Genomic DNA, 24501 nt, shown 5'->3' with positions numbered 1-24501 from the left:
CATCCTGAATAAAGAATATTGTTTAGTAACAGTTCCAAATTTGATTTAACTGTTTGTTCCTGCTCTATTCTTTCTGCCTGAAACATCATGTCAGTCTTGTCAGCACATCTCAAAGGTACCTACCAGCAACAGGGAGTGGGAAGGGGATCGGGCAGGAATTACTAACATGGGAAAATGTCCTTAGTGCTTTTAACCATCTGTGTAACAGGGGAGTAGTTTCATCAGTCATCTGTACATGGTTTCCTCTCCTGTGCTCTGAAGCACCTGATTTGTGATACAGTCACCACTTGATGTCAAAGCATGTGGCCTAATTTGTGTTCTTCTTAATATATATTAGAAAAAGATGAAACAAGCGTTTTTGTAAAAGAAAATAAAACACCTTACTTGTGGGTTTGCAGCCATAATTGTATAGTTGCCATCATCATCATTAGTAGCAGCTTCAATATGTAAAGAACACGTTCCATCCTCTTCTCTGTTCATTTTGAAATGTGTGTTTTTCTTTGAAATCTGCTTGCCATCCTTGAACCAGTAGACCTGTGGTGATCAGACACGCCCCCGTGACTTAACAGGGACTAGAAAAATAACAGAAGTTGAGGGACAGCTAATACAATTTTAGACTATTATGACCTTTGCAGGTCAGTTGTAATGTGAAACAGTGATTCCAGGTAGAGCTCAGGAAGCTGCACATCACAGCTGGGCCTGCCAGGTTCTCTTTCCTTGGCTCTCAGCACGTTACTGCTTAGATCAGGTCTCATCTCTCTGGAAGTTCTGGGGCTGAGCAGTTCTGTCTCCTGCAGTCAGGGGGTTGCACTCAAGGCCTGCTGCATGCTCAGGAGCAGATACTGTGCTTTTAGGAAGGTGGGGGAATGATTTATTTGGGAGCTCTCTCCACAGAACCACGTGCCTAGGAGGGATGAACAGAAACTGCTGGGGAGTTGGGTTTTGCTCCTTAGCAGTTCCAGCGAGAGTGACCTACCTTGGGAACAGGAATTCCAACTATTTTGCAGGTGAAGGTGATAGGGAATCCTTCCATGACCCGGAAATGCTTGAGTCTCTTATCAAAGATGGGAGCAATGTATTTGCCCGTGGGGATCTCCTCGTGCTGGATTTCATCGTCCGACTCGTCCACCGGCGTCCGCTCCAGGCGGAACTCAATCTCGTTCATCAGCCTCTGCTCGAAGCTGGAGATCCTGTACTCCTGCAGGGACAGGGACAGGGACAGGGACAGCCCTGAGCACACTGCCAGGGCCTGGCACTGCAAATCCAGCTGGAGACAGCTCAGGGCCTGACACTGTGCAAACTTTGAGATAAAAATGCTGACTTAGAAATGCCGTGGAACGGCAGAGATGTGGGGTGGTGTTCGCAGGGGTGCCAGGAAGAGGGAAGAGAGCAGGATCTGACTCCATGGTTCAGCAGGCTGATTTATTATTTTATGATATATATTATATTAAAACTATACTAAAATAATACAAGAAAGGATTTCATCAGAAGGCCTGCAAAGAATAGAAATGATGACAAAAGCTTGTGACTCTGAGAGAGTCCGAGCCAGCTGACTGTGATTGGCCATTAATCAGAAACAACCAACATGGACTAATCAAAGATGCACCTGTTGCATTCCACAGCAGCAGATAATCAGTGCTTACATTTTGTTCCTGAGGCCTCTCAGCTTCTCAGGAGGAAAAATCCTAAGGAAAGGGTTTTTCACAAAATGTGTCTGTGACAGAGATATTGTTGAGAGTCAAGTGGAGCCAGAAACAAGTTTCAAAAGATGGCCTTACAAATAAAACTAGATACTTTGGAGCAATAGAACTATGAAAGATGCACTGTAGTAGGACCTAGAAGGGATAATTTTAGATTATTGCCTTTAAGGCATTTACTGCATAGTGTGGCAAAAGCTGATAGGCTAAGAAACACTTGTAATTAGGAAATAATTGGCTTCTGATAGTGATGCTGTGAATTATAACATCTGTATTGTCTCGCCCTTCTCATGAAACTGAAAATAGAAATAGTAGTTTTTAAAACTCCTCTCAGTTGCCCCATCTCTAGGTCAAGAAAAAAGTATTGCACACTGGGGTATTTGCAGCACTTTTAGACTAATTCTACAAGTGAAAATAAAAAAGCCTAAGTAAAGCTAGGACATCATGAACTGAATTTGGTTTGCAGGCACAGATACTGCAGAGTGAGCCTGCACAGTGTAATGACACTGAGTTTTTTCACAGGCAGCAAAAGAAATCACACATGTAATTCCTCTTAAGTCCCTGTCAAAAAAAAATTATACTCTTGCACACTGTTGATCAAAAGAAATCATTAAAACATACCAAAGTTTTGAGGATTTTGCATTCAAGTATTAGTCACCTGCTAATTATAGAAATGAATGCTGTATATTTTCATTCATAATTAAATAAGGAAAACTATACCAACTAAAAGAGAAAATTAGGAAGAAAGGGAAATATTTTCAGAGTAATTAACATCAGATTAAACTTGGACAGATTTCTAGCTGGTGTATCTGAGAATGCAAAATTCTTAAAAGATTAAGCACTAAACCCAGCATATTCCTACATAAATGAACATTTCCAGATAGTTTGATGTGATTATGAACTTTCTCCTGATCCCCTGAATTCAATCAGAAATGTCTTATCACTTTGCTCTTTTGCATGAGGAAATCTCCTGTCTAGACCAGGAGGCATTTGACCACATTTCTCTTGCTGTGACTTGAGAAGCCTCAGAGCAGGAGCCAGCTTCAGTCTGTGCCTCCAAAGCAGTGTTTGTCCTGGGCATGTGGAGCCTGCAGCTGCACTGCAATTTTTGGGGGAAATATTCTATTACCTGCAGAAGACAAATCAGTTTGCTCAGACCTGGATTTGTGCAGGTTTTAAGCCCAGAGATTTCCTGCTTCTATTGAAAATGTAGTAAATTTAATTTACTATTTAGTAAATTTCTATTTACTGTTGAAAGCAGTAAATAAAGGTGTAGCCAATCCTTAGGTATATTCAATTTGCTGAAAAAACAAGGTTCAGAAGATGCACCTTGTCTGAAATCCTATAGGAAGTTAATTAAAGAGCCAGCAGTTATCCCAAAACACTGGCAATTACCTCCCTGATCGTTTGGCCATTCCATCTCACTGCTGATTGTGCTCTTGACCAACAGTTTCCAGAGAAAAGGGAGAAAAGATGGAGGCAGCAAAAAATTTTAGCTGACAAACTCTCCTGCTTTCTTCGGGAGACCAAGGAGACACAAGTGGCCAAAAGTTTAGATATTGCAGCGGAGTTTTGAGGAGTTTGTAAGACTTGGGGGTGATAGAGTTTCATCTCCACAGCCTGATAGAGTTTCATCTCCTCAGCTTCCCTGCCCTCATGCAGCAGCTCTCAGCAAATTGCTGCTGAGATCAGATTCTCATCTCATTAAAGCCAGGGTAGAACTGGAGTTTCTCTGATTCCTCACCAACCAAATGGATCATTTTCCCACACAGGTGGCAAGAACTGGTTCCAGTGTTCCAAGGGAAATTGGGCCATTGGTGTTTCACCCTCGACACTGAGAACAGCCCTGTTCTCTTTAGGAAGGCAGAATCATGGAACAATCAGGGAGTGGCTGCTGTAGCAGAGGGAAGAAATGGGCTAGAAAGGCATTGCCATTGCACTTTGAAGGCATCACGTTAATGTGCAGAGCAAAGTGCTGCAGAACAGAGTTAAATTTTGAAATATTGCAAGCTGATGGCAAAGTCCGGTATTGTTTATAGGCAGCTGAGTTTAGTCAGCAGTTTTTCATATGGATTTTTTTCTAGAGTCATTGCTGTCCAAAAGAAGTCATGGTATGTTATGAGAAATGAATAGTGAATGGTTGCTGGAGCCATGATGGCCTACAGATGAAACCAGATAATGCTGATAGAAACAATTACATCTTTTTTCCCTCTACTCAAAAAGTGCAGATCTGTGTTAAGTGATCTAACCAACTAACATAAATAAAACTTGGAGCAATCATTTTCAAGTTGTAAGCAACCAAATTAACCTTGAGTCTGCTTTAGGTCCTAAAAAGTGAATGCAATGTATGATTTTTTTCCTGGCTGATGTGCTGAGGATATTAACTTCTTACAGACTACTTCATTTAGAAATATGGGCACTAACTCCTTTTCAAATGTCTGCTTGCAGAAGAAAATACAACAGAGGAAGGAATGCATTTCATGGGACCCTTTGAGGTGAATCATGGACAGGTTTTCTCCCACTTTTCTTTGCATGTGACCCTGGGTATACAGAAAGAGGCACAAAAGGGACACTTTGTGAGGACAGAAGCATTTTGCTGCACCATCAGCACAGGGCTGTCACTGCAGGGAGCTGGGCAGGCTGACTGCAGCAGTCTGAAGGAGTTCTATTCAAAAATACCTTCTGAATTAAAGACACTGAAGTCAGGGTTCCACAGCCCCTGTTCCCTGTGTGTTGCCCTCACACTTCAGTCTTTGCTTTTCTAAACCTGTTCTGTGTGTATATTTATGCTTGTATCAATTTACAACCAAACCAACAGGACCAAGTTAATTTTGCTGGGAAAATCTGAACACCAACATTCAGAGGCTGAAGGTGTTACACCAAACTTCTCATAAAGAATAGAAATCTCTGACAGAAGTGAGAATGCACCTCTGTATACAGAGAATAACCTTGGAGGTTTTTGCTTGTTTGGTAGGTTTTCTTTTAGGATTGGCAAGAACAGAAAGGAGTGGTTAATATGGATTTCTGAAGATCTGTGTTTATCACAGAAGCCACGAACCTATTTCTGAATGTGATTACAGCAATGGTGTAGGGCAAAGAGTTGTTGTTGTGGTTCAGACAAATATTTCACCAAGTGTCACACAAAGAAGAAGCCCATGTAGCCACGGGTACAATGTTAAAACTGGGCTGCAGTTCAGCATACTGGGGACACTGAGGGAAGGAGCACAAAGGTTCAGGCTCTGGTTTGGACTCAGAAGTGTAGCATTGCAGCTCCTTTTTTGGCAGCTTTCCTAGAACATGAAACTTTTACAGGCAGTAATTCACACACTTGTTCACTACAGTAGCCAGATATTTAAAATTATTATTGCTACCAGCTAAAAATTCAGGCTCCTCTTCAGTGGTGTAGTGCTCTGTACAAAGTATAATGCATATAATGCATCTATAATTGTATATATTTCTGTAGGCTGAGAAGATTGCAGCTTTGGAAACCTGGCTATTTCTGCTGCATCTAATGCACATTGTTTAGCCTGCACGGTGTGCAAAAGGGGAGTAGGCAGTGGTGCCTGTATTAATATTGTCACAGTGTAGTTTGAAGGGTAAAGGACTTAAAACTGGCCAAAGCAAAGCTAGAAAATCTGCTGAATGTGCATCTGAAGTGGTTTGGTACTGCTCTGGTGGAACTGTGTGGCAGACAGAGAAGTGGAACGCAGCTTTCCTCCTGCTCGCTCTGCTGTGCCTTGGCAATGTTGCTGTGGCTGCTGCTGGGGGCTGTGCTTGTCCTGCACTACCAACAAAATCTCCTCTGCATCGTGCCAGCCTTGCTGAAGGTGCAGGTTCACAGCATTTTGTCTCTGTGATGGATCTGTTTGGCCCCATCACCATCATTCCTGACAATCTGAGGGCACAGGGCTGTCATCTGCGTTTCACCTGTGGGAAATTGAGACCTAAAGAAGCTCAGGGAGCTGTTAAGGTAACACAAAAATCTGCGACAGAGCAGAGCTGGATCATGCTCTCCTAGGTTTTGTCAAGTAATTTAACACCTAGGCCTTTCTGCTCCCTGGGAAGATTTTTGGCAAAAAAGGGGAATTGCACAGAGTGTAGTAATTCCCATTAGATTCTAAGCACCTTTCTGTATGAATATGAGTTCTAAAATCCTGCATCTGTTGTAGTTCAGATTTATCTTTAGCAGGATTTTAATTTATCTTTAGCAGGATTCACTGAATACACATACATTTAGTATATATATTCAGTGAATATACATACTAACAAGTTAGTAGAAGCTTGTAGAGTCAAAATAATCTGATGTTAGGATAGTAACTCATGGAAATTACCACAAACAGGAAGCCTAGGGGAGCTCTACTCTAATGTTGATTACCATATACTATGTAAAAACAATTCTGTTGCCAACTTAATGCCAACACTAGACAAATTTCCCGATTTAATCCCAGTTTTGTAAGTTTTACTAGATTGCCTTTTTGGCAGGATGACTCTAAATCCATGTAACAGTTTATCTAAGAAAGTGGCATGTATTGCATGTCAGCATCTGTTTCCAAGCTGTACCACTCCTTAACTCCACAGTCCAATCTGGGCTGCTGTGCCTGAAATCTCCTGCTCACTTTGGGGTCTCTCTCCTCTCCCTGCTCCCTCTCAGCACTGGGAGGCAAAAGCAGCAGATCCAGTGGTTCTGTGTGATCAGTGTTGGGGCATTACTGCAGTCAGGGCCTGTGTGGTGAGCTGGCATCTGCATGTGCCCTTGGCTTTTAGTGATCAAAAAGCTTTTGGACAAACCCTGCTTCTCTTCTGCTCTGAAATTTCTTACCAAGCATTCTCTAGCAGAGGTGAAGGATATTCATGTGAGGGCTGTGCATAATTTTCTAAACAGCTGTAGGTTTTTCTATGTCTTAAAAATCAGGCTGCAATCTGAGTCTTATGTACAACACAACCAATCAGCATTACAACCTGATGTTCTTCATAGTAAATGACACAGGTGTGTGAGCATGGTTTGTAACTCTTTTAACCAAAATGTATAAACCAGGCCCTGGTGTTTAACTCTGCTGTCCTTTATTATTGCATGAGTAATTAATTTACTTTTATTACTGTACAGGATTTTGAGGTTTAATGACATAATTTTTCTATTTTATGTTATTTGTATAACAAAATGTTGAGGAGGTAATAACATTAATTTCTAAAGTTTTGCCTGTGAAGCTGAATTTCCTCTGTTAACAGAGGAAACATTTATAGATTTATTTATATTGGTGAAGCCTGTGAATGCTTTCAAATACCAGGGGAAAATAATTAGTTTCCATTAGACATTGATATTTTTCCATTTGCCAAAGTCTCCTTATTTCCTTTTCTCCCCACACATATTTTTGTTTCTACATGACTCATTCTGGCTGAAGATTTCACTTGTAGGGCAGATGAAAGGCCCCATGGACTGGAGAGGCAGAATTTGGGGAGGGGAGCTCAGGCTGCTCCTTTCCTCAGGGGCTGCAGTTCCTGACCCTCACTGAGATTATGAGACTTGGATGTTTGCTCTCACAGCACTCCAGTGTCAGCCTCCACGAGGAAACTCCCAGCTCTGTGCCAATAAAACATTCTGGGGCTGGAGGGGAGTGCATGGGACCTTCCTTGTCCTTCTTGTCCTCTTTCACTTTGCAGAAATACTGAGACATCCACCACAGCAAGGACAAGAATGCAGGAGATTTTTGTCCTGGTTCCCGGGCAGTAGAGTGATTATCTTGTTATTTCTTTGTCTCAGTCTGCCTCTGTCCCTTTTCTCCATCACAATCTGGAAGAAAAAATGCTAACAGCTTCCTGAGAGGACCCTAATCATTGAGCTGAAATGCTCTTTGAAATGTCCTGCTAGCTGGGGGCCTGCTCTTGGTGCCTGAAGTCTCAAGTTTTATTCTTGGGGCTGGAGGAGGTGGTTTTCTACCACCTAGCTCTCTTCCTAGCTTTTCTAGCTCAGGCCCCCTGTTACAGGAGCTGCTCTGAAAGGTGGGATTTCCACATTTTTCTGCTGCTGTTAAAGAATGCTGAATTATCTGAGCAGCCTGGTTCAGCACCAACGCAACACACACCCACTGGCAAGGAGTGAAGCCTGTCCTTAAGGGAGGGCAGAGTCAGGAATTCAATTGTATTCAGGCCAAGGAAGACACTGAGTCAGGTCTGCTCTGTCCTGGGATTTGTCCCAACACCTTCCTGGGATTGCATAAAGCCATTGCTGCCCCTTTTGTTGGAAAGAACTGAGCAAATCTTCCTGAAGATGTTTGGGTGTAACTGGATCACATTTTTTTCAGCACTCCTGGCCGTGACAAAGTTTCACCTGGCACTAGAACTTGCCACCATCTGCAGAAATGAGGGGCATGGCCATTTTTTTCTGGTGAAAACGACAGCTTGTTGTTGCATGTACTTGATCAAAGTTGCAGTTAGAATCTTGGCAAAGTCATATTTGTATTTCTGTCAGCACCTCCTGGTCATCATGGCTGTGGAAGCCCAGAGAGGAACCTGCTCTGTCTCCTGCAGCATCAGCAAAATTCCCAGCTCTGCTCTGATGCTGGATCTCTTTATTGCTGGTGATGAATGATGTACTGGATGAAACAGAAGGAGTGCATCTGGATTATCAGATATCCTGCTGAGTGCATAATGCTGACACTTAGGAAAATCCCATCTTGTGAGCTGAACATTTTTCATATGAAAGTCAATTTTAGATAATAAATAGAGCACCAGAATGCAGATCCCTCCTGTTCATTACTGCCCTTTATGTAGCAGTACAAGACAATACCAGGACTTTAAGGCACAGGCTTGTCATCTGCAGCATTTGTTCTGGATGATCCCTGCGTGCTCTGCAGGTATTGTAAGTGGGAATGAACTCTGCCATTGAAATGTGGGGTCCCAGTACAATGCTCTAAATGAAAATACACCAGAGGACACATTTTCTGAGAAGGAAATTTTAAGGTAGTATGTAGACAATACAAGGAAACCAACATCTGAGATTCTAACTGGATTCTGTACTCCATTTTGCAGTGATCTCTCACTCAGAGGAGACTTGCATTTGTATTTATGACAGAGTAAGCCTTGCCCTACCATTACAATAATTGATTTAATACAGATATTCCATGTGTGGAATGAAAATGTCTCCTTTTTTAATTCTGTGTTAACTGTGAGAGGAAAAACAAGGACAGAATATATGGGTGTGAATGCAGCACTCCAGCCTATTATTCTCATGATGCTGACTGTGCTGTATAGTGTAAAACAATAGGAATTTTGGAAAATACTCTCCATCCTGGCATCTGTTGAAATAGTCACTGCCTTCATTGAGGAGAAAACTCAGACTTGAATTTGCTGGAGTAGGCTTTTCTCAGATGAGAAGAGTAAAGTCAGAAGGGATTAAAGTTGGGAGTTGAGAGGAAAATGAGGAAACCTTTACTGGTTTTAGTTCATTGCCATTGGCATTCTAATTACTGTAACAATTACACAAGTGCCACCTTTGAACTTTTCCAGTGTTTGAGGAATTTGAGAATCAAGATTTAGGTTTGGTCTCATATAGAATAACAAATAAGTATGAGTATAAATATCTTTTGCTGTCAGCAACTAACTTTGACACTGGTAGTGATCATTTTGTTCAGGTTTAGTAATTTCAACCTCTAAATACTATTTAATTTTTTACTTCTTCTTTAGTTTCATAGACAGTGCGCAGATCCAGTGATTCCAATGAAGAGGGAACTGATATTTTGTTCCTTGAACTTTGTAAAAGGTTTTTTATTTTGTTAAATTCTTATAAAAGTTCTCCAAGAAGTCCCTGTCAATTCATATAAGTTTGGAAGTTTGGAAATACATTTGGAAGTTGAAAGCCCATTTTTAGTTCAACTGAAAGAAGAACAAAAACCTTATCCTAAACTGGTTTGTTACATTACACTTTGTTTTAAAACAGAGTGTATGAATGTGTTTGTGCAATGAATTGAGCAACTTGTAAAGCAAAAATTTAAAAGCCAATGTCCAGAAGCTTCCATGAAAATAAAGGAGTTTTACATTCATACCAGCCTTTGAGATGATCAGAACTGAGAAATGCTGCTCAGTCACAAAGTGAATTTTCTACAGCTGCATCCCTCATGCTTTCTGTTTAAAGTTCCAGTTTGCTGTTCCAAACCAGCACTCACATGAAAGCTCCTCCTGCAAAGCTGTGCAGCATCTCACCCACACCAACACCTTTTTTCCCACACCATCATCATATGTGTCTTGTTCATGAGTGAAATTTACTTCTATAACACCTGATTTTCTTACCTGCTGACCACTTTGCTGGTTAGCATCCTCTCTGAAATGCAGTTTTCTCTCCAGGTCCTTTACAAGTGCAGCTTTGTTTTCCCGAATGGAATCCTCTGTTGCCAATGGCAGAGGCTTCAGGTTTTTCTTTAATCCCTGGGTTGGGCTATTAAAAGAAAATTCTGATACTAACATGCAGCAACCAGTATTTATATATATTTTTATATATATACTGTCACCTGTATGCTATGATACATTATGGTGGAACCTGTGTTATTTATTCACTTAGGAGCCAAAGCACAATACAGGATATGTTTGTTTTTTTTTTTTTTTGGTACTATCTTAATGTGTAAAATAATCCCATTCCCATGCAGTAGAAATTAAAAACACAAATCTTAAAGAAAGTAAGGATTGTAATGGTACAATAAACATCTAAGTGCCATTTATATTTATCCTGCAATAATGATGTCACAGTAAATGCTAAATAAATGAGTGTAGGTGTTACCTGAGGTGTACAACGTGCACATTTGACTGCTATCAGGCAATAATTTAAAAGTTAATACAATTGATCTTTATCTCACATCTCATTGATCTTTATCTCACATCCTCCCTGATCATTTACTCTTTCCATGAACTTTTACTCCTTTAATTTCTCTCACCCTTTTATGACACCCAATATCAGCAGGGTTATTTTTTGTTTGTTTGTTTGTTTGTTTGTTTTTATAGATGTGTGTTTGATTTTAGTAAAGTTAAGTAAAGAGTACAGGTCTGAAGGCAGAATTCTTGGCACACAGAGTGGTGAATGCTATAGACACAGAGCACATTCTTCTGCTGTAATGACAATTTGGTTGATCTGGTATCAGCAGGATAGCCAGGAGATTGTGACTTGCTGGTGGTTACCACTACCTTGAGCTGTACCATTGATAAAAGGGGAAAATATTCCTTGCTTTGAGCAGGATTTGGAGTTCTCTGGTAAACAGTTTGGTAAACAGCTGTACCAGTGTACAGGTGCTAGCCATGCTAACGCAGAGTTCACGTAGTCCACAAAAGGGAAATTTGCTTCAGCTCCACCACTAAAGAAGAGAATCCTAATGCCCCCACTTTGTCAGTACATCATCATCCTTATTTGCTTTACCACGGTAGCTGTTTTGTCATAGAAATCCTGCTGGCTCTTAATTAAATTATTTATGTGCAAACCATTAACTCTCCTGAGGTTTTTCTGGGGGACCTCAAATGTTGAAAGTACTGCAACCAGAAAAATACCTTTACAGAAGTTATTTCTTAGATTCACCTGGACTAGAAAAACCCTTGCAGTATGAGATACCTTTAAAACTTTACTTCTTGCTTACAATAGGTATGAATGTTTTTATACCTGGTGTAAGCAGAGAGCTTTGGAGTGACTTATCCTGCAAGCTCATGAAACATCTTCTCTCACACCAGTACAGTCTTATGAACCTCTGAGCCCCCACACTCTTGTATATCTGTTTGTACACTCACATCTCTCCATCAATTCTCTCTTTCTAAGTTCTTCTAAGCCTTCTGATGTTTACATCTCTAATGGAGTTTCTCACACACTTTTCATGTAAATAATGATTGTTTTGCATTCCTTTCTGGAGGAGGAGAGAATTGATGGACCAGTGTGGTTGGAGAGGTGGCAATTTCATCCTCCAATCCATGGTCACATTTGGAATTCTATAAATATCGAGGTCCAGAAATAAACCAGCCCTTTTTGCCTTGGACGTCTCAGCGCCATTTCGTGTTGTATTGCGGCAGGTGTTATCCCTTCTTTTCTTTACTGGGTGTAAAGGTTGGATTAAATTCCCAGAATATCTGGATATCCCACTTTTCTATTTTGCAGAAGACTTGCATTTCAGCGACTCCCTGTCCTGGGGTTGACCGTATGGTGCTTTTATCCCCAGCCTGTGAGCTCTCTCCAGAATTACTGGGTGTAAAGGTTGGATTAAATTCCCAGAATATCTGGATATCCCACTTTTCTATTTTGCAGAAGACTTGCATTTCAGCGACTCCCTGTCCTGGGGTTGACCGTATGGTGCTTTTGATGCTTTTATCCCCAGCCAGTGAGCTCTCTCCAGAATTTGCCCTGCACCGGGACACTCCCCACTGAACAGCCGGACAGAAACACGTCCCGCTTCCCTTGAGCGTTGTCGCTGTTTCTGCGCCCCTGGTTGGTGCTACTCACGTGGCCGGGCTGCTTCTGGGCAGGCCCATGGCGTTGGTGGATGGTGCAGCGGGCAGGGAAGGCAGGACAGCGCTGAGGAACGCCACGGGGTTCTGGATGCGCGCCGTGGGGGACAGGGGAGCAGGGGCCACGCTCTGGGGCTGGAACTGCTTCAGGGCAGGCAGCGGCAGCGGGGGCACCGCGGCCTCCCTGGGGCTGGGCTGCTCGCTGCGGCCTGCGAGGCCTCCCGAGGCCCGCGCCGCGTTGGCCGGGAGCTTCTCCGTGGCGTTCGTCCTGCCCAGGGAGCCTGAGGAGGAGCTGGCACAGGGGCTGCCCGGCGGCTGCTTGGGGCGCCCGTAGCCCGAGGCCGAGCCCGGCCTGTACAGCACGGAGCCGGGCTGCTGGCACAGGGCGCTGGCAGAATTCACCAGCGTGCTGGCGAAGGACAGCTCTCTCAGAGACGCCTGGTGCACCTGCTGCTGCTCGAGCAGGACCTGGTTGTGGAGCTGCTTTAGCTGGCTCTGGTCACTGCACAGAAAATAAAGATGAACAGAATTGGTTACGAGCCCCACGTGAGCCAGTTGGCTGCATTTGTGTGTATGAATTCAGAGAGGAAAATTCAGTGTCCTGTCATGCAGTAAGAGGCAGGAAACTGCTACATGGCATATTCTCTAACATTACGAGAGAAGCATAATATTAGTTTCCTACTAAAATAACCTTTTCCTTCATGTTCCCTTCTTTGCCAGAGGCACCAAAGCTTTTTGTCCACAAATTGTTTGATTGAAGATAATTTTTACATTTTAGTATATGAAATATAAATATAAATATAAATCTTACTCAAAGATATTTAAGGGATATCACTGTCAAAGTCACCCTAGTAGCTCCTTGCTTGTGTAACTGAGAGTGAGATTTGGTGTATCATAATTTAAATGAGAGTTTGTAAGCCAGGTTGCATTATTTACCTCCTGCTGAAATGGTTTCTGAAACCAGCACTTTGACTGCTAAAGCTGTGTAATAATCCACCACAGGATATGCTACCAATGGGGTTTAGGTGGTGTTGGCACTCAGTGACAGGCAGGAGTGGGTAACTCAGAGAGGACTTGCATTCCATGCAGTTGTTGTTTCTCTAGATGCTATCTACTAGACAGTTTTTCAAGGCTTTCTTACTTTGAAGTTAAGGAAAATAATTTTGCCTTGTCAAGAGGTTTATTTAGTTATTATGTCTATGGAAATACAGCACATGAAAAACAGGAGAGCTTTTTCCCTTCCAAAACCAGAAAAGACATGGAAGAGATGGAAAATGATTGTGTAATAAACTGTGGAGTATTAAATATCTATTGATAAAAAGTGGAAAATGTGGATATAGAGACCAAGCACAACAGCTCCTGACAAAGCAAATACATGCTCATCATAATTGGTTTTAGTTAAAAGACTTTGTCTATACAATGTACCAAACAAAAACCACATTAAAGGCAGATAAAGATAGCAATTTCAAGCTTTCATAAAGGAGAATGGTGGAGTTAGTAGTTCTGTGGGCCTGATTTTGTGCCCTTCATGTATACATCTGCATAATAAAGCAATTCTTTGTAACACAGCTTTTTTGGGAGGGGTAGCTGAGAGAAATTCTGCTCTGTGCAAGCACTGGGCACTTAAATACTGGTTCTGTCCCCCCAAAACTCACTATAGCTCAGAAAGTGTGCAGGGCTGTGAATGTGGGCTTCACAATTCAAACCCTGTGCTCCGAGTTCTCCCTCTGCCACAAGGAATGTAAGTTCTGTCTTCTCCTTGTAATGTTTATGCTATGGAATTACATCCTGGCTTGAGAGTACCAGGGAATTACATGATGGAGTCATTCCTGAGCTCTCAGGAAAAGCCTCTGCATATTTAAGAAACTAAATGAAGATGTTTGTTAAATTACGTGTGGGAGGTTGAAAAAATGCTGAAAATACTTCTCATAATAAACTGCAGTGTGAATTCCATAAATTGTCCTCTAAGAAAACCACATTACTTCTTCAAATTTCCCCTCGAGCTCCCAGTGCACCAATCACTTTTTAGCTCAAGTGGGTTCCCATTATCAAGCATTTCCAAGTATTTTATCTGTTTTGGGGGGAGATGACGTTTGTGGGACACACGAGTCAGGAGGCCTTTGGGATGACAGTCTGTACTGTGTGTTAGCCTGAGTGTGTCTGCTTTGGGCAGCATTTCATACCCAGAACTGAGTGAGATATGTCTGAAGAACCTACTTTTATTTTGCCTGCATAAGATCAGTGTTCTTCACCTCTTGATTGCAGCAGAAAGCATTGTGGAATTAATAACATTTCAAAGGGAAAACATTTTTCTTTTTAAATTGGAGGTCACTTTTCCTGAGAGAGATATGCAGAAAAAATAATCTAGTGCTGGAGAATTTGTTTTCTAAGATTATGGTCAGCTAGGCCAATACCATGTAATCTCTTTATCCTGCATTTGAGTTTTCACTCTGGTGCAATAGTGTTGTGGTCAATAAACACTAAATAATCTCAGCGATGCTCCTGAGAATTAGACTTCTGTTTACTTACAGCTTAGGTTTAGCCAGCACTGGGGGAGGCTCCTTGGATGGTGATGCTGGCTCTGGTGTTTTCACTGGCTGTCCGTTTATCTTCTCAGGGAAGTGGTTGGGTCTGCTTTGGTTGGTGGTGCCGGGTCCATCCTCTGAGGAGGATTCACTGCCCTTCTCATCTTCGGGCAGCTTGAAGTGCACGCGGAGCCCTGCCTTGGAGCTGGACCTGGGCTCGTTGTGGTTCACCAGGACTCCCTCCAGTTTGGGTCTGGGGGCTTGGCTGTGGAGGCTGGAAGGAGCCTGGGGGGCAGCCTGGTGCTCGGTGGCCACAAAGTCGATGGAGCACGTCGTGTGAAGGGCAGCAGTGCTGCTGCTCTCCTCGGGAGCTGGAAGAGGAAAGGTCAGACCTTTGGGACGTGTAAGTGCCAGAAATCATAGTGAAATGAAAGCACTCGCTCTGTCCTTCCAGCTGTTGCACTGGCTTGATTGACCGTGTTTGTTTGAGAACAAATTCCCTTGAAAAGGGAATATTGTAAAGGTAGAGGGGAAAGGGACACTGCTCCAGTTTGGAAAATCAGTCAGTGGTCTTCAGCCATGTCCCCAGTGAATTATTCCCCTACATCTTTGAAATACAAAGATGTATTTGTTTTTTTGTATTTGTTTTTTCCCCAGAGAATTCCCACACTTTTTACTTACGAGGAACAGTGCCAGAGCTTGAGCTGCATTGGAGCCAACAGCACACAGCCCAAATCCCAGCTCTGCTGGATTTACCAGGAGCTTTAAAGGACTCACTGGCTCTTACCTTTGACAGTCAGACGAGCTATGCTGGACACTGTGCCATATTTATTGCTTGCAGTACAGGTGAAACTGCCAGAATCTTCTGAAAACACTTCAGCAATAACCAGAGTACAAATCTCCTCTGCAAAGCACCGGAGCAGGGTTAGCACTTGGAGCGAGCGTGCAGTGACCAAACACACAGAACCCTGACTGCCTTTGGGGAGATTTCCTTAGGGACTTCCACCTTGCTCACTTTGTTTCTAGCTCCATCAGTATTATCAGTTTTGGCAGCCTTTGTGTGCAGCAGCTGTTATCAGCATTGTCTGCAGCAGCTGGTACCCTCTGTGCTCCAGCACGCCCAATGGAAGCAAAGAACAGGTGTCAGCAGAGTGTGGAAAACATTAGAAAATGTTTTCCTAACATGAAGTACAGACTTAAAAGAACTGAAAATTTAATTTGGAAAAATATATAGTGTACTCCACGCTCTCAGCTCATTAAAATATAGGTATTTTTCATCTCTGATGATTGAAAGATTAATTATAATTGACTGGGAACAATTCAAGTGGAGTCACTCTGTAATGGGGATAAATATAAACCTCATATCATACATATAGCCTGTTGTTTTCAAAAGTACAGATTTGCAGATAGAGGGGGTAGTGCTAACTGTGCTTACAGAAAGTTAACTTTTGACTTCTTTGTGAAGATGACTAAAGGGCACCAAAAATATGCTAGCAAAATTGTACTAGGTAAAACCATATTCCATCTAGAAAAGTCAGTCTGGGTTTATGCCATTCCTGTCTGACCAGGCTGGGCAGCAGTGCCAGCTTATAAATACCTGCTATGATGGGATTTGAAGTCTTTTGGTTTGCCTGAGTAGCTGGGAGGAGGAGGGACAGCAACATCTAAAGTGAATTTAAATGTGGGCTGATAAAATTCCTTCACCTACTCAGTGGCTATTTTTCTACAGTTGTGCAATAGACTTTGCTAAACCCCTACAGGATAAATATTCTATGGGTACTTTTGTACACTTGAACTTGATTGTTTCATGTCATCACCAAGGAAAACCCAAGAGCAACAAAGAGATTGTTTCCTATCAACTATAGGAGAATAATAGTTTATTATAGCAGTATGATAACAGAACTAGTTTAAGGCATTATAGTATCTAGTTTATCATGCTGGCATCTGCCAACCACTGCATGCATGGAAATCCAGATTCCTTCTGAATGAGCAGCGGGTGATGAGGCTGTGACAACTGCACCCAGCTGATTATCCCCTAAAAAGTGCCTCACATTACTCAGCAGTGATGCCACGGCACAGTAACAGAACAGTGGCACTGCCTTCTGGCAGAGGCTCCATCTTCATATTCCTCACTCTCAGACACAGGCACTTTCTTTCACGACTCTTTTTGGGGTAAAAATGTTTCAAATAGGGCAAGGAGAACACAGAAGTTTGTATTCCATAAGGATTAGTACTGACTTGATAATTTTTTTTCTTTGATAATTTTGCATCTTGACAGGTGCGACTTCATATTTTTGATGGCAAAGAGCCATGAGGAGAGCGAATCTGTCATGGAGAAATAGCCAGAGCTACAGGGCTCCCGTGCTGCAGCCCTGTGGGGCAGAGCCCGTTCTGCCCTGGTCCTTGGCATCAGCAGGCCCAGCCACATTTACAGGATTTGCTGATGCCAGGGGTGCCACACCTGGGGTGCTGCTCTCACATTTCGCCGCTCGGGAGCGCAGGGAACGGCTGACATGGCTGAGCATCTGGTGCAATGTTCCCTGACTGGTAAACTGGGTAAAAATAGCTCAGCTCTACCTCATCTCCTGTGCTTCGGGACCTCAGATGTACAGGGGACCCTCATACATTCATTTTATTAATCTTTAGCTCGTTTAAATCCAGAGGTAAAACTGGGTCTAAGCAAAGTGGAAGTATTTTCTGCAAAAGAGACTGAATTAATTCAAGTTACATGTTTGTGGAACAGCCTACAGTGAAATGTGTGCCACTAGTAGCTACAGAACATGAGGAAAAGAAGAAACTATGTTAATTAAATAACGAAGTTTTATATTTAATATTTTATAAAGTTAAACCACCACATTTATGTAATTAAAAGTTATGAACCTCACCTGGTTCAGCCATAGATCGTGGTTCTAAAGGGAAGAAGAACAGAATTATTAGATTGAATATAATTATTTTTGCCAATATTTCTTTTTCCTTAAGCACTATATATAGTGTTTAACCTTCTCAATAAGATGGAATACTCTTTTTGATCCAATTTTCTGTTTAAGGGGAGGTGAAGACAGCCAGGCCTTTTACTCAATAATATGTCAAAGGCACAGTTGAACAATGTGAACACTTATGAACACTGTTGGGAACTTGGGAATAGGAAATAAATTCTCCAAGTAGCTGGGTGGGGTTTTTTTCCAGTATTGGCACAATTTTATTTTGTCTTGAAGACAATTTCTGAAACTCTGACCCGCATGAAATCAAGATATGATGAACCATTGTTTCACTTAGGTTTAGTGTGGTATTTAAGGAATTCCTGTTGAATTTTCACAATTTTAGCATTTCAGTGACTTAGAGGAAATGGCAGATGTTCTGACTGCGTTTGAAAATTAAAATTACAGTTGTAACAAGAAATTCACAGTGTTGCTATGTTAGCAATTTTGTTGCTTGCCTGTATTTAATTAGACACAATATTTTCACACAAGAAACATACTTTTCTGTAATATCCTAAAATCTGGAGAGTCTTCTATCAGTGTTCCTTCTCTATACCATTCAACCTTTGGGGAAGGAGCTCCTTTCACCCGACATTCAAAAACAACAAGCTGCCCCTCAGAAGCTGAAATATCCTGTAACATCTATTAGAGAAAATGAATAGACAGTCAGTAAATGTCTTAATGGTCTGGATGTAACACTGATTTCACTAAGATTTAATAAAGCCACTTAAACCCTTGAATGGCTTAGGAAAAGCATATTTTTTCCCCTTTTTTTCTTTTTTTTTTTTTTTTTGAGAGCTCATTTTTCGTTATCTCTCTTTACAGTTCTCTGACCTCTACTTTTCAAATATGTCACAGAAGAAATTACCTTTGTAAATACAGGAGCAGCAATTATAGGTCTTCCATCCAGTCCTTGCAAATAGTTAGTGGGGCTTTGAGCCTGTGGATTGCAAAACATCACAAGATGATGTTGAGGTGTGCAGACATTATTGAATTTATTCACATACAAGAGAAATGTGCTTTTGGAATGACATGAAAGAGATTTTGGTGGATGAATTCCAAAGCAAAATACCTAATGCAATGAACAGAAATTCTGTTGTGGACAGCTGCTGGTGATCTTCCTGGATGGGATAACAGCAGAAATGTTATTAATTTATTGCCTTACTCAGTTCATCATGGCAAGAAAAGCTTTAGCACAGTGTATTGGAACATCTTTTCTTCATACTTCAATAAGGCAAATATATGTTGTCTGCTTGGTCATAGTCTTCTTTTAAAAATCCTTAATCTACAAAATAGTTATTGATGTTAATAAGGAAATGTTAAGTCACGTGTGTGACTGCTACTATAATTCTTCTCCTTTGCCAAACCCAAACCTTTTACAGAGGTGGGATGTCAACCTGTTGATCCTACTCAGTGGAGCAGAATGTAATTGTTTCCCTGCAGGGAAACTTTGTTATACGGATTGAGTATTTAATACTCAATTTTTTATTTTAGTGTACCGGGAGTTGCCTCAGAGCAGCAGAATTAATGATTCAGTATCTCAGGAAATAGCCAAATTTACACACAGATGGTGCCTTATCAGCCAACAAAGTTTAACAGTAGTGATTTTTCAGATAACTATTACCCTTAAGCATCTTCTTTCAAATTGGAAACGTGTTACTTAGTTCTATTTGTTCTTAGCTCTGTTCTCATTGTAATCAAAAGCAAACGTGCATTGGTTCCCCTGTTCAGTATCTGTTCATTGCTTACCACCTAACCCTGGGCTGTAAGCTTTGAAAAGGCACTGGAAAGTGAGAAACTTGTGAACTTTTTGGTTTTAAGTAAGTATGGCACTCTTTCCTACCTGGAAAGAATTCACAACTGTGAATGTGCTGTCAGTTTGCAACAAAAAGCACTCCCAACGCATGGTAATGTTAATTGGAACATGGCAATGTTAATTAGAACATGGCAATGTTAATTAGAACATGGTAGCGTTAATTAGAACATGGTAATGTTAATTTCCTTTGATGTGGAAAGTAAAATGTTATGTGGCAAACAAGTTTATTTACATATAAAGCGAACATAGCAGTGAAACGATTCCGCTTAAAGTAAGTTTCATTGGAAGGAAAGGACTTCAAGTGAGCTCTGCATGGAGGGAGAGGAAATCCTGCTGGGCTGGAAGGGGCATGAGGCAGTTTGGGATGGGAGAAGGGCACAGCCAGGTGCCCTTCCAGCCTCGGAGCTGCAGGAATGCACCTGGATCCTGTGCAGCCCCAATGAACACACCTGGATCCTGTGCAGCCTCAATGAACACACCTGGATCCTGTGCAGCCCCAGGAACACATCTGGATCCTGTGCAGCCCCAGGAACACACCTGGATCCTGTGCAGCCCCCGGAACACACCTGGATCCTGTGCAGCCTCAATGAACACATCTGGATCCTGTGCAGCCTCAATGAACACATCTGGATCCTGTGCAGCCCCAGGAACACACCTGGATCCTGTGCAGCCCCGTGAACACACCTGGATCCTGTGCAGCCCCAGGAACACATCTGGATCCTGTGCAGCCCCCGGAACACACCTGGATCCTGTGCAGCCCAGGGAACACATCTGGATCCTGTGCAGCCCCAGGAACACACCTGGATCCTGTGCAGCCTCAATGAACACATCTGGATCCTGTGCAGCCCCATGAACACACCTGGATCCTGTGCAGCCCCAATGAACACACCTGGATCCTGTGCAGCCCCAGGAACACACCTGGATCCTGTGCAGCCTCAATGAACACATCTGGATCCTGTGCAGCCCCATGAACACACCTGGATCCTGTGCAGCCCCAGGAACACACCTGGATCCTGTGCAGCCTCAATGAACACACCTGGATCCTGTGCAGCCCCCGGAACACACCTGGATCCTGTGCAGCCTCAATGAACACATCTGGATCCTGTGCAGCCCCAGGAACACACCTGGATCCTGTGCAGCCCCATGAACACACCTGGATCCTGTGCAGCCCCAGGAACACATCTGGATCCTGTGCAGCCTCAATGAACACATCTGGATCCTGTGCAGCCTCAATGAACACACCTGGATCCTGTGCAGCCCCATGAACACACCTGGATCCTGTGCAGCCTCAATGAACACATCTGGATCCTGTGCAGCCTCAATGAACACACCTGGATCCTGTGCAGCCCCAGGAACACACCTGGATCCTGTGCAGCCTCAATGAACACACCTGGATCCTGTGCAGCCTCAATGAACACATCTGGATCCTGTGCAGCCTCAATGAACACATCTGGATCCTGTGCAGCCCCAGGAACACACCTGGATCCTGTGCAGCCCCAGGAACACACCTGGATCCTGTGCAGCCCCAGGAACACATCTGGATCCTGTGCAGCCCCAGGAACACACCTGGATCCTGTGCAGCCCCCGGAACACACCTGGATCCTGTGCAGCCTCAATGAACACACCTGGATCCTGTGCAGCCCAATGAACACATCTGGATCCTGTGCAGCCTCAGTGAACACACCTGGATCCTGTGCAGCCCCAGGAACACATCTGGATCCTGTGCAGCCTCAATGAACACACCTGGATCCTGTGCAGCCCCAGGAACACATCTGGATCCTGTGCAGCCTCAATGAACACATCTGGATCCTGTGCAGCCCCAGGAACACACCTGGATCCTGTGCAGCCTCAATGAACACATCTGGATCCTGTGCAGCCCCAGGAACACATCTGGATCCTGTGCAGCCCCAGGAACACACCTGGATCCTGTGCAGCCTCAATGAACACACCTGGATCCTGTGCAGCCCAATGAACACATCTGGATCCTGTGCAGCCCCAGGAACACACCTGGATCCTGTGCAGCCTCAATGAACACATCTGGATCCTGTGCAGCCTCAATGAACACATCTGGATCCTGTGCAGCCCCCGGAACACACCTGGATCCTGTGCAGCCCCGTGAACACACCTGGATCCTGTGCAGCCCCAGGAACACATCTGGATCCTGTGCAGCCCCAGGAACACACCTGGATCCTGTGCAGCCCAGGGAACACATCTGGATCCTGTGCAGCCCCAGGAACACACCTGGATCCTGTGCAGCCTCAATGAACACATCTGGATCCTGTGCAGCCCCAGGAACACACCTGGATCCTGTGCAGCCCCATGAACACACCTGGATCCTGTGCAGCCTCAATGAACACATCTGGATCCTGTGCAGCCCCAGGAACACATCTGGATCCTGTGCAGCCCCAGGAACACACCTGGATCCTGTGCAGCCTCAATGAACACACCTGGATCCTGTGCAGCCCAATGAACACATCTGGATCCTGTGCAGCCCCAGGAACACACCTGGATCCTGTGCAGCCTCAATGAACACATCTGGATCCTGTGCAGCCTCAATGAACACATCTGGATCCTGTGCAGCCCCAGGAACACACCTGGATCCTGTGCAGCCCCGTGAACACACCTGGATCCTGTGCAGCCCCAGGAACACACCTGGATCCTGTGCAGCCTCAATGAACACATCTGGATCCTGTGCAGCCCCAGGAACACACCTGGATCCTGTGCAGCCCCATGAACACATCTGGATCCTGTGCAGCCCCAGGAACACACCTGGATCCTGTGCAACCCCAATGAACACATCTGGATCCTGTGCAGCCCCAGGAACACACCTGGATCCTGTGCAGCCCCAGGAACACATCTGGATCCTGTGCAGCCCCAATGAACACACCTGGATCCTGTGCAGCCCCAGGAACACACCTGGATCCTGTGCAGCCTCAATGAACACATCTGGATCCTGTGCAGCCTCAATGAACACACCTGGATCCTGTGCAGCCCCAGGAACACACCTGGATCCTGTGCAGCCCCAGGAACACACCTGGATCCTGTGCAGCCCCAGGAACACATCTGGATCCTGTGCAGTGTCTGGATGGCTGCCAGGCTAAAAGCTGGAGTTCAACAGCAAAGCAAATGTTAGAAAATTTGGCGTTCTCAGTCCCAAACTGCAGAAGAAAGACTTTGTTAAGAGCTCACTTTTAGTCCTAGAAATGCCCCAAGGTGTCCCCCTACCTGGTTAACTGGCGGTGGCACAGTCTGGACCAGGACAGACACGGGCTGGAGCTCAGCTGCCGGGGCCTTGGAGCTTTCTTGGTGCTTGGCTGCAGCTCTGACAGCAGGAGACGCTGCGTTCACAGAGGTGTTGGCCGGCTTTGGTTTGCTGTGAAACATTAACCAAGAACAATTCTCTGACGGGAGGCCAGAGCCGTGTGTGTGTCCCTGAGTCACATCTGTCTCAGTTACAGCCTCGCTGCTGGCGCTGAGCTCCTCCTGCTCCAGGCTGAGCCGTGCTCTGTACAGCTGCGTTTGGTCAGTCTGCCTGCGCACCTGGGCGCTCTGAGATCTCATTTTTGGCCTGGGTTATCCCAGCTGTGGCTTTACCAGCTCACAGCAGCAAGAGAGAGCAATGCTGGTCTCACAGAGGACACTGCTGCTTTCCATTTTGGGGCCTCTAAGGTAATGCAAATACCACGGTTTGCTTGGATACAGATTCAGTAATTAATTGCTCAAAAATAAAACAGAGACATGCTTTCTGATCAACATATCATCAGTTCTAGTGTACAGATTGACACCTCTTCACTTTGTGGTTGCTTATATATGGAAATACAAGAGCTGACCCTTTTTGGGGAAATGATGCAGACAGTGAACAGCTGGTCTTTTTATTCAGTTTGAATTCCCCCCAGAAAATCTAGCCTTCAAAACAGAGGGTGCTTTACTCAGAGTGAAGGTACAGCTGTTGTGATCACTGATTTCTCTTTTGAACTTCTTTTAGCACCTGTTCTCATATGAGCTCCCTTTAGTTACAGGCGCTCAGATTGGTGTGATGGCAGTGGAAGCTGAGCAGAAATGAAGACATTGCACCCAAAACTGGCCTTTCATAATGTGATAATTTGGGGACATCCCACTGTGATGTCAGAGCAGCATTCTGAGAAGAAAATTACCTCACAATTTGATGAGGTAAGTGATTCAGAGATGCCATCAAGTGATCAGGATCATGGCCAACCCTACATTGACACCTAATGAGGTGAATTTGGAAAAAAAAAAATAAAACAAAAAAAAAAAAACTGCCTGTGACATTTGGACAGGGCTGAGCTGGAATGGAAAACTTCACAATTCATCCAAACTGATTAGCAGTACATCCCAAATCTGAGACTTTCTTAACCTTAAGTTTTATAAAACCCCTAACATTTATCAAAGTCCATGAACCAGTTCCATCTGGAGTAATTTATGACCTTGAAGTTTAAATTGCATACAATAGGATTTGCTGTCAGCCTGAGGTGTTCAGTCAAATACACTGCAAATGTCTTCTCTTTGCATTTTAAAAACTGGCATTTGTAATGAGTGTAATTCTCCTTAGTGGTGGAAAAAACCAAGAGGGTGCATAAATCTATCTGATTAGGGCCTCTTTTATCAGGGACTGGTTGCTTTTGATGTTGAATCTGTGCATACAAAGGAGTTCAAAATAAAAGACTGACTATTTTAGTTTTCAAGCAGTCTGACTCCCTTTCTAGTTCATAGAAGGACTTTGATTCTGAAAGATTTTTAACAGCATTGTATCAAGTTCTAAATCATCAGGGGATGGATTTCAGTTAGGAAAAATAAAGAAATGAATAAATAATATTTCCCAGATTTTAGGTTACATCTGACATATTTTCTTTTTATAATTAAATAGTCTTTCACACCGTTTCAGTTCACTCTAGTGCATGTCTATTAATTTCTTCATCTTAAATCTAAATCATCAATCTACCTATATTCTGCCAAAAACTTTGTGTATTTTCATGTGAGAAACTGTACTGCATTCTTTG

The 24501-nt window shown here is 43.4% G+C and overlaps 1 protein-coding gene across 1 annotated transcript in view; it reads right to left on the bottom strand.

Moving 5' to 3' along the window:
- MYPN (myopalladin) overlaps window positions 1–24501 on the bottom strand; it is a 58516-nt gene that overhangs the window by 14135 nt on the left and 19880 nt on the right. Inside the window, exons 5-14 of the mRNA XM_059476902.1 lie at window positions 22709–22856; window positions 18536–18607; window positions 18168–18309; window positions 17575–17598; window positions 15477–15593; window positions 14694–15060; window positions 12160–12666; window positions 9981–10125; window positions 977–1198; window positions 385–534 (exon numbers count right to left, since the gene is read on the bottom strand). Coding sequence (XP_059332885.1) covers window positions 385–534; window positions 977–1198; window positions 9981–10125; window positions 12160–12666; window positions 14694–15060; window positions 15477–15593; window positions 17575–17598; window positions 18168–18309; window positions 18536–18607; window positions 22709–22856 — 1894 coding nt within the window. The remainder of the gene's footprint in view (window positions 1–384; window positions 535–976; window positions 1199–9980; window positions 10126–12159; window positions 12667–14693; window positions 15061–15476; window positions 15594–17574; window positions 17599–18167; window positions 18310–18535; window positions 18608–22708; window positions 22857–24501) is intronic.

The sequence above is a fragment of the Ammospiza nelsoni genome, chromosome 8, assembly GCF_027579445.1.
Source record: "Ammospiza nelsoni isolate bAmmNel1 chromosome 8, bAmmNel1.pri, whole genome shotgun sequence".
NCBI classification, from domain to species: domain Eukaryota; kingdom Metazoa; phylum Chordata; class Aves; order Passeriformes; family Passerellidae; genus Ammospiza; species Ammospiza nelsoni.
The sequence above is the reverse complement of the archived record's forward strand: the minus strand, read 5'-3'. Positions and strand labels throughout refer to the sequence as shown.